The sequence below is a fragment of the Ziziphus jujuba genome, chromosome 8 (assembly GCF_031755915.1).
Source record: "Ziziphus jujuba cultivar Dongzao chromosome 8, ASM3175591v1".
NCBI classification, from domain to species: Eukaryota; Viridiplantae; Streptophyta; class Magnoliopsida; order Rosales; family Rhamnaceae; genus Ziziphus; species Ziziphus jujuba.
This window is the reverse complement of record NC_083386.1, coordinates 13830575-13840032: the sequence shown is the minus strand read 5'-3', so window position 1 is coordinate 13840032 and position 9458 is coordinate 13830575. Positions and strand designations below refer to the sequence as shown.

Sequence of the window (9458 nt, the reverse complement as noted above, 5' to 3'; positions counted from 1 at the left end):
GCGATTTTCTTTTATTCCAAGGCTATCATTATTTGGTTACCATGATGAGATTACTTTTTATGGGGATGTTGCAAATTCCCCAAGGAGATGTTGAATTCAATCTAATCCAAACCCCAATGATGCATTCTCCAAGGATTTAGCAACAGAAAAACCAGTAAAATGTCAATACAGTTGTGGATGGTGGATGATACAGCATCCGCACCATGCCCCCAGATTGTTACATTCTTGAATCCAAAATAACAAGGCAAAAGCTAATTTAACATCTCTACCATGACAAAAGAATTACAGCTTCTTTCCATGTATAATTGCGGATGCAAATTAACAGAGCAAATATAAATTGAACACCTCCATCCTCAATTGAAGTACAGCCTTCCCTCGATCTCGTTCCCTACCCCCAAAAATCCCTCCCCCTTACCCCATGTAAGGTTGAAGGACAAATATCTTGGATTCTTCTATAATATGCAACAAAAGCTTTTACTTCTACAGTGACGAGCCTAAAGTGTAGCCGTATCAGAAGGGTATTTCTCCGCTGTTAGCATCCATCTGCATGCAGTCTTGAAGGACTAAAGGAGCCTGAATTTGAAATATGTGTTCTCAAGTCCTGCTCCCTGGATAGAAATATTCAATACTACTTTCCTTGACTTTAAATTGAAAATTACAAATCTTCTTTCTATATATCCCCTGCCCATCATAAACGTCCCTGTTCAGAACAGTCAACTGCAAAAATAAAGAATAATGTAAGTTCATTAGTTTATGTTCTCCTTGAATATAGATGCTTGTGAACACTTGTTACTAAAAAGCAGGTTCCTGAAGATTCCCACAGAACATATTACAAGAAAACGAAGAGAGAAGAACCAGTAACACGACTGCAATACAGAACAATCCATATAGATATGATGACCATAATACTAAAACAAGAGAATAATTGGGCAAATTGAAAACGTGCATAAAAACATTAAAATGTATAGTCAAAAATGTCCCCTATACCAACAATCAAAGTCTCCAAGAATCCTTCACTTAAAAAAGTAAAGCCTCCAGATATCCAAGTGTACAAAATGCCGAAGAACATATAGAAATAGCATAGAGACATATGGGAACAAACACCTTTTGTTTGTTCACGAAATTTTTACTTTCCTAGCACATACTCAAGAGAAAAAGAAATTAGATGAAAAATCAAGGCTGAAACACCACACCAACATTATATAGTGATTTAGCATCTAAATACAAGCTACTTCAATATTAACTGAAACACCATTGCTAGCATGTAATAGTTGATAACAAATCAACAAGTTTCACAATCAACAATCAGAAACAGCACACACTCTATAAGACTAGTACAATCAAAATAAAAAAAGAAATAAAAAAAAAATTAGAACCTGGAGGAAAAATATCCTCCAATGTTTGAAAATCAATCAATAATCTCTACAAATCAGTAGATTCCAACAATGGTAAAGTACATATAAATATTCTAACACACAAATACCTGCCCATGCACATCTGTTGCTAAGCCAGTAGCCAATGGTTCAGCCTTTATGAGAACGGTAGCTAGATACTCCAACTGTAAAATAAATGTTGGCCTCTCCGTGCCCAAATAGATATCCTCATGATCAAGTACAACCAATGAACAACCCTACAACCAGAATACATTTAAAAAAATAATAAATAAATATAACAACAACAACACAACGTAATGATCTCAACAAAAGATTTAAACCATGGAATGCAGAGAATCTGAAACAAAAGTTGAAGTATCTTACAATTTCAGATGTCAAAGCACGACAGTAATGCACAAAGTCCAAGACATGATCTGTTGAACACTTAGCAGCCACCTCCATGAGGGAGACATCATCTATCATGATGGTAACAGATTTTTTCAACTCTTGAGGTAAGGCACTTAAAACCTTTTGGATCTTCCCATACAATGCAACAAGTCCATCCCCACTGGTCTTTTCTCCATCTCCATCTAAAAGAAGATCCCATTAAAAAATCAGAAGGTAAAAAATTATATCATCTAGCATCCTCTAAAACCCCCAACGTGACTTATCAAAAGTCAATTTTCACATTAAGAAGCAACACTATCTTTCAAAAACATATGGAAACAAATCTTAGTAATCGGAACCTCAATAATTCAATAGGGTTAATAAGTTCATAGTGACAGTCTATATGTTGACACAGAAAACTCTCAACAGAGTTTCACAACTAGCAAAATCGTACAGAAGCACAGAGATTCATTTTAACACCTAACTGAAGTCCATAATGAGAAAAATCTCAGCTGTTAGGAGCTTATGCAAAAATTCTTGACAACATGATTATTAAATCATTTTAGAAATACAACTGATCTAAAATTAATTTATTTCTTAGATAGTAATAATAGCATAGATAAAACTTAACAAAGAACCATTTATACCTGATTTTTCTCACCTGCAATTTCAGTCATAAGCATGTCAAAGAAAAAGAACCTATTCTTGTCCCTTTGCACAGCCAAGTTGCAACCCTGTTACATTTACACATTCAAATATCAGATACTACTAAAACTAAAAAAAAAAAATTCCCTTTTTTTTTTTTCCATGCTCATCAAGCAGATCTTTTTATCCGATTATAAATTGCAATTAAAATGCTCAAGTTTAGCAAAACCCACAAGAAATAGAACAAACAAATCACCAATACAACTACAGCAAAACAAAAACAAGATCAAAATTCGATTAGTTTGCTTAAACATCAATGATTATAAGACTGAACGACTACATATACATATATATATATATATAGAGAGAGAGAGAGAGAGAGAAGGATATAAGAAGGGAGAAAGAGGGTACGAGTTTTCTGAGAATTCGATCGTAATGAGAGAAAGGGTGGGAAAATGCGAGGAAAACGACGACGTCTGAGGAGTGAAGAGAAAGAGAGCGCTTGAGGAGGTGGTGAAGAACAAATGAAGCACTCGTCTGCACAGAGTCTTGGACCACCACCATTCCCCCTTTTAGAGTCCCCAAGGCTTCGTCCAACAGGTTCCGAGCTTCAATCTCCATCTTCTTCTTCTTCTTCTTCCTTCTTCTTCTTCTTCTTCTTCTTTTTTGAGTTTAGGGTTCTTAACTGTCAAGGACTGAGATGGTCCTGTCTCTCTATATGAATAAGGGGTGGGTCCAAAAAATTTCCGAGTGTCTCTCTTTTTTTTTTTTTTTTTTTTTCCTTTTTTTTATAAATGAAAAAATAAAAACAATTTATAAATATTAATAGGAAAATTTTTAAATTTAGTTTTCAAAAAATCAATTTTCAGGATTTTAGCCAATTAACAAAAATCTATTAATGGCATTTTCTTTCTTTTTGAATATCTCACTTATTTTTTTATTTATTCTGAATAAAATGAGGAAGGTGGGTTTAAGGAAAAAAAAAAGGAAGTTGGGGGTGTGGTGTATAAAATTTATAATATTTTAATTATTTAGATCATTTTTATAATTAAAAAAAAAAAGGTAAAATTATGTCAACAATTTAATAGTACTGTTATTATTATTTTTTTTCTTCAACTAAATTGGCTAAATCATAGATTTCACTTACTTTTGATAAATTCACAACATGCATGAATTCAGAATTTGGAGATTTTAATTTACTTTTGATAAATCACAAGATGCACGAATTCAGAACTTGGACAGACAACCACACAACCACACGAACAGATCTGATGCAACTTTTTAGTTCAAGTTTTGAAGGAATTGGCATTCAGATCCATTAGTCTATAATATAGTCAAACATCTCATTAATAATACCTGAAAACTCGAATAAGTGAAAATTTAAAATATATAAAACTTCATTGTTCACTACTTTCTTTAAAAGTTTCATTTCAAAACATTTTTTTTTTTTTAATACTTCGACAATTCAAAAAAAAAAAAAAAAAAAAAAGTTGCTAATGCAATCTTTGTCCTCATCTACAAAAATACATACTTCCAAGTTCCAACCTATGAAATTCACAAACTCAAAACAATGTACCAAATTTGAGTAAAAAAGAAAAACTACCAATTGAAACAGAAAGAAAGATACAGCTGCACCAGAATCCAAAAGCAGCTTTCTTTTTCAACCATTAATGATCTTTGCTTACAAAATAAAAAATCAGCACAAACTTTGTTCCAATCCAAAAACTTTCCTTTTCTTTCTCCCTTTATGGTACTTTTTAGCAATCAGGTAACATCTTCATACTCCAACGTAAGCTTTGAAGATTCTTTATCTTACAAAGGAATTTACAGACCAAAACAATGATTTGCTGTGAGGGCAACTTTTTTTAATCAATATATATATATTACAATGCTTTTCCCTCTGAATCAAAAAATATATAAGAAGTTATTGGGTGGCAGCCATTAGACAAAATAATAGTGCGCGATACTACACCCCCTAGGAAGCATTAATTCACTCAAAATTAACATAAAACCAGAATGTTGGATAAAACAGCTTATCCTTCATCTGCCATGTGAGAAATGCTGCTCTCCAATGTGTGAAGATGATCATTTAAGCAAATCGTTTATGATGCACTAAATTCCCGAGTGTATATATATATATATATATAGTGGATTCTTAGAATCGGGCTCCACCGCTCACTATTTCAGCAGTACTCTCCATATCTTGCTCATGTACACAATCAAAGACCAAACAGCAAGCCCTGCTGAAATATAAAGCAAAACAACACCAGTAGCAACTAGAATTCCTGGCCCTCCAAGACTGCACAATTGGGGAAAAAAAGGCAAAAGATTGAACAAATATATATACATATCTCGACTATATTTTCAGGTCCTATCATATTCGCTACTTTATGAACTAGCCTACAAAAGTGAGAAAAAAGAGACGACGAACCTGCTGTCACGTGTGGCAAGAAGGATAGTTAGGGCAGTCATCTGCGTAGCTGTCTTCCACTTGCCCAAGTTATTTACAGCAACAGCCTGAGTATAGTACGTCATTATAGCAATTATTTGGTATTACACTATTGCTAACAGATTAATGGAACTGATAGAGTAGTTTGTTAAATAACAGAGGTACACAAACCTCCAAAAGCTTGCCATTCTGAGAAGCAGCCCATTCTCTAACTGCCGACATGGTTATCTACAAGAAAGTCAAACCAGCTTTAAGTACTTATCTACTTCAATAGAATCCACACACCAGACAAGATGGCCAAGATAATCACCTCTCTGCCAATAATAGCAATAGCAGGTACAGTCAGTAGCCATGGCACTTGTCCAAATACTCCAGCGTTGAAAGGTTTGGTGCATAATAACACCAACGTAGCGGCAACCATTAGCTGCACCCAGTAGCAAGGTAATCCAGTTTAATACTACTTAATGGTTCTTAAAAATTAGCCAGATATTTGTCCTTTCTCTTGTCAAGTAGCTCAAATCAACAGCTACAAGTATCATTAAAGAGAAAGACGTACCTTATCAGCTACCGGATCCAAAAAGGCACCAAATGCAGATCCTAACCGCATCTAAGGTTCAACAAAAATCTAGTCAATCAATAAGATATAGCAAAAATATATCATCTAATGCAACCAAATTCCCACAATTTCTGCTCCTTTAGCATTTGCAAGGCAAATAAAGAGAATACCTTCCGAGCAATATAACCATCAAGCCAATCAGTAATTGCTGCAGCAATGAAAATGCTTGTTGTAGCAGTTGTTCCCCACCAACTATCCACATAGAAAGCTAGTATGAAATGTCAGTATATCAGTCTAAGATATTGCAAAGCGTTAATGCAATGATCATTTTAAGATACTATCATATAACAAGCACGGGAAATTCTACAAGGATGCTACCTAGCTCAGCAGGTGAAGTCCCTGGGCACCATAACAAATAGACCTAGGACCCAATCCTGCCTTCACTAAAGTTGAAAGTGTTTATGGTAGGGAAGAGGGCTACCTCCTGTCGTATAGCCTACAAGGTCCCTCCAAAGGATGAAAACAAGAGCTTCTACATTAAGTATTATTTCAAAGACGATTCTGAAACAGCACAACTAGCGGGATTCTCGTAGCAGCGGAAAGCAGCTTATACTCAATCACATACAACTCACAGAAATGGCATCGATTTGTGGTCCCATAAAGACACCACAAATGTTCTTATCCTCCAAAAGGAAAATCATGCCTTGAATGCGTGAGATTTACAAATAAAATCTTAATAAATGTTTGCAAATTCAAAATTAAAATACAATCTGCAGCCAAAAAAAAAAAAAAATTGTATAGAACTGAAACACATGGACAAATGTCAATCAAGACAAAAATACAACGCGATGACAGATACAAAATCAGCTTCTAAATATCAATGCATCACAGGCAATTCACCATCCACATTGAACGTATAATGAAGAATAAAGCAGCCAATTCACGATTGCAAAAACACATGAAATATATTACACCAACCAATTAAATTCACCAAGAAATCTTGTTAAAGCATCACAAGCAAGATTTCACCAAATGCAAGATGATAAACATACATACAAACACAATGCCCGAGAAACAACCTCAAACAGATCTATACCCAATCAAGCACCAGACGGATTAGTGAAGCAATACAAACCAATTTCGCAAAAACACCTACAATGTCCCAAGAAACAAACAAGAACCCAGGGAAGGAAAAAAAATAATAATAATATTGAACATACTGCTGATGAGAAGCGGGACGGCAGCGACGCGGCCAAGGGTCAAAATGGTAGGCAATGTGAGCAATTTAGAGGAGTTTTGTTGCTGATGATGATGATGTTGAAGAGGCGAAATCGTTTGGTTGTGGTTCTGACACAACCCATTTCCATACCAATCTTGACCTTTACTCTCGGAACCCATATCGGCCACAAACCCTCCACCTGTGTCTTCGGCGGAAGGAGGAGAGTCCGAAGACGAAGACGAAGAGGAGGATTCGGAGGATGAAGAAGGAACAGAGAAGGAACTATGGCGATGGTGGTGGCGGTGGAGGTGGTGGTGGTGGAGGGGAGGAAATGTAAACCCTAGGTTAGGAAGCGAACCACCCTTATCGTGCTCGAAGGGTGCGCAGGGGGTTATCATGCACCACCCTAGATTATTATAAATAGGGGGTGATAAAATTCTGTGATTGGGTTTGGGGTTTGGGTGGTAGGTGGTATATTGGGAGAGATAAAAGGCTGATGAGGTCTTATTGTTGGCCTTTGTGAGTTTTGTAGTAGTAAAAGTAGTAGTATTTGTGCTTCTTGTTGGCTTCCTGCTCGCACTGGAAACGGGTCGGATCCAAACCCATTTCCTCGCTTTTATCGGAGCCGCCGTGCTCAGTTTCAGAACCATCCCCTTCCTTCTTTTTCAATTATTCAATTCCGATCTCAATTCTCTCTCCGCCCCCACTTCGTTTTCCACTCTCTCTTTCACTTTCTTTTTCTCCTCCGTTTTTTTTTTTTTTTCCTTTTTTTTTTACATTTGAAAAAGAAAATAAAAATAAAATTTTTCTTTTTCTTTTTTCTTTTTTCTGGACATAATAAAGTAAAAGAATTTATTTTTATTGTTTTATTTGTTGCAAATTTTATTTTTATTGTAAATGGTTGATGAACACAAAGCCGCCAAAAGGGTTGTTGAGATGATGACGAAGAATCTAGATTCAAATCTTAACGTGGTGAATTTCAATCTTATGTTATAAATAATCAATAATATTATTCGGAGCAAAACTAATAGAATTTTTTTATTAAAATAATTTTAAATTATTACAATATTATATTATTTTTCGGACTATAATTTTAAACTTAACTATTATTCTCCATGCTAAAAAAACAGTCAATGGTAAAAGCATAATTTTTTAAGGCAATTTTGAATCTAATTTCATCCTTCAAATAAAACTGTGATTTTATTATTAAACTTCCCTTCTAAAAAATATATATTAGACTCGGTAAAAATTAAACTAGTTCTCATAATTGATACAATACTAGTCACTTCTACCTATCAATAACTAATCGTGTCTCTTTTTTTTTTTTTTTCTTTTAATTTCTAAAATTATACATCTATATATAGGAAAGTAAGGCTTTTTGTATCAGCCAATTAAACTGTGATATTAATACACTATATAGGATTGCTTACCATGAGTCATCAATAATAATAAATAATATTTTTTAGAAAATAATAAATTTTGAGTAAATAAAATATTATCATCGTCATCATATGTATACACATGAATGGAGGGATTTAAATAAAGATGCCAATTTGTCCTTAATCACCTTGTCTTTGTAGTGATTAAAAACTGTTTTGTTTATTATTCTTAATTTTTATACATTTTTTTATATTTCTATTTTTTACTTTTTTTTCTTTTCAGGTTAGCTCTCTCTCTCTCTCTCTCTCTATATATATATATATATATATTATTTAAAACAAATGAAATAGAAAAAACAGAGTACCTTCCAAAAATAAATAAATAAAAAATAGAAAAACAGAGTAAAGAATGGGAAACCTCACGCTGAACCGTGGAATCCCACCCTATTCCAACTCATTGCGATCCCTAATTTAAAGTCTATGAAACAAAAAAAAACTTTACTATTAAATTGTACCGACAAATAGAATATTACTGCATCAATTAATTATCCATCATGAAATTTTTTTTTTATTTTTTTTTTTTTTTGGGGAGTGATGAATCTTCAACAGTCGGTGGCATGTTTAAACAGTAGACTGGAACAGATGCTTAAATATTGTTTATGTTTGAAAAAGTTGATACAAAATGGCAATCAAAGGATGCTTTTTGTCCATACCAAGAATTTTTTTTTTTTTCCTTATTTTTTATTTGGCAAAACGTCCATTAAAATAAATTACTGTTGCAAAATGCTTATTTGCTTTTAAAATGCTAACCTATCACAATCAAAATTCAACAAGAGACTAATTTGAACGGTATTCCTTTTTTATTTTCCATTTTTTTAACAAGGACATGTCTTTTATTATATTTTAATTTGTTTCGTTTTAATCCCAAAAGCTAACCATGTAAAGGTTTGGATGAATTTACCCTTATTTTAAGCAATTTCTTTAAAATAAGAGTAAATTGTTTATATTTTATTTAAGTAAATTTATTTAATACTCATGCCAAATGAATGTTTCAAATATATAATTTTCAAATGTAACAGAAGTTAATATTAAGCTCATATTTTGGAATAGTTCTAATTTTTGCTTAATATTTTATTAGAAAAATTTCATAAGAACCTACTTTGGTTAAAAAACCCTCATGAAAGTGTAAAAGCACTATTTTAGAATATCATCCTATGCATAATTAACCTTGTAGAAAACTATCCTATAAAAGGTGCTTTTGACCTTTAAAAACTACAAGAAGTTTTTTAAAATGATGTTAAAGATTGGGCTTGTTTAGTATGCTAGACTATATTGGTTTATACTGTACTAGGCTACCAGCTTGTACTACAAATAGTGTCTACTTTATTTGGTAGAACATCATTCTATAGTAAAAATCTTCATAGAAGAATCATTTTTATTAGAATAAATT

General features: G+C 33.3%; 2 protein-coding genes across 2 annotated transcripts; both read right to left on the bottom strand.

The window, feature by feature from the left end:
* Positions 1 to 102: 102 nt before the first annotated feature.
* Positions 103 to 3181, bottom strand: LOC107413628 (elongator complex protein 6). Its single transcript, XM_025071341.3, has 5 exons — positions 2817 to 3181; positions 2422 to 2494; positions 1758 to 1963; positions 1484 to 1630; positions 103 to 717 (listed from the first exon to the last, which is right to left on the bottom strand). Exons 1-5 carry the CDS (start codon positions 3024 to 3026, stop codon positions 595 to 597), a joined length of 759 nt encoding a protein of 252 aa, XP_024927109.3. The 5' UTR covers positions 3027 to 3181; the 3' UTR covers positions 103 to 594.
* An 830-nt stretch (positions 3182 to 4011) lies between these two features.
* On the bottom strand, positions 4012 to 7393 carry LOC107413627 (CDP-diacylglycerol--glycerol-3-phosphate 3-phosphatidyltransferase 2). Its single transcript, XM_016021632.4, has 7 exons — positions 6631 to 7393; positions 5581 to 5678; positions 5411 to 5461; positions 5165 to 5278; positions 5026 to 5082; positions 4837 to 4922; positions 4012 to 4704 (listed from the first exon to the last, which is right to left on the bottom strand). Exons 1-7 carry the CDS (start codon positions 7277 to 7279, stop codon positions 4584 to 4586), a joined length of 1176 nt encoding a protein of 391 aa, XP_015877118.2. The 5' UTR covers positions 7280 to 7393; the 3' UTR covers positions 4012 to 4583.
* Between the last annotated feature and the right edge of the window lie 2065 nt (positions 7394 to 9458).

Excerpts from the sequence above, each read along its gene's own strand:
- LOC107413627 (XM_016021632.4), bottom strand. The coding sequence starts at position 7,279 with ATGGTTCTGAAACTGAGCACGGCGGCTCCGATAAAAGCGAGGAAATGG. Across the intron at positions 5,462-5,580 it reads ATGGTTATATTGCTCGGAAG|ATGCGGTTAGGATCTGCATT; the intron begins GTATTCTCTTTA and ends GTTGAACCTTAG. Across the intron at positions 4,923-5,025 it reads AGAATGGCAAGCTTTTGGAG|GCTGTTGCTGTAAATAACTT; the intron begins GTTTGTGTACCT and ends TACTATACTCAG.
- LOC107413628 (XM_025071341.3), bottom strand. The coding sequence starts at position 3,026 with ATGGAGATTGAAGCTCGGAACCTGTTGGACGAAGCCTTGGGGACTCTA. Across the intron at positions 2,495-2,816 it reads ATCGAATTCTCAGAAAACTC|GGTTGCAACTTGGCTGTGCA; the intron begins GTACCCTCTTTC and ends TAAATGTAACAG. Across the intron at positions 1,964-2,421 it reads GCTTATGACTGAAATTGCAG|ATGGAGATGGAGAAAAGACC; the intron begins GTGAGAAAAATC and ends ATCTTCTTTTAG.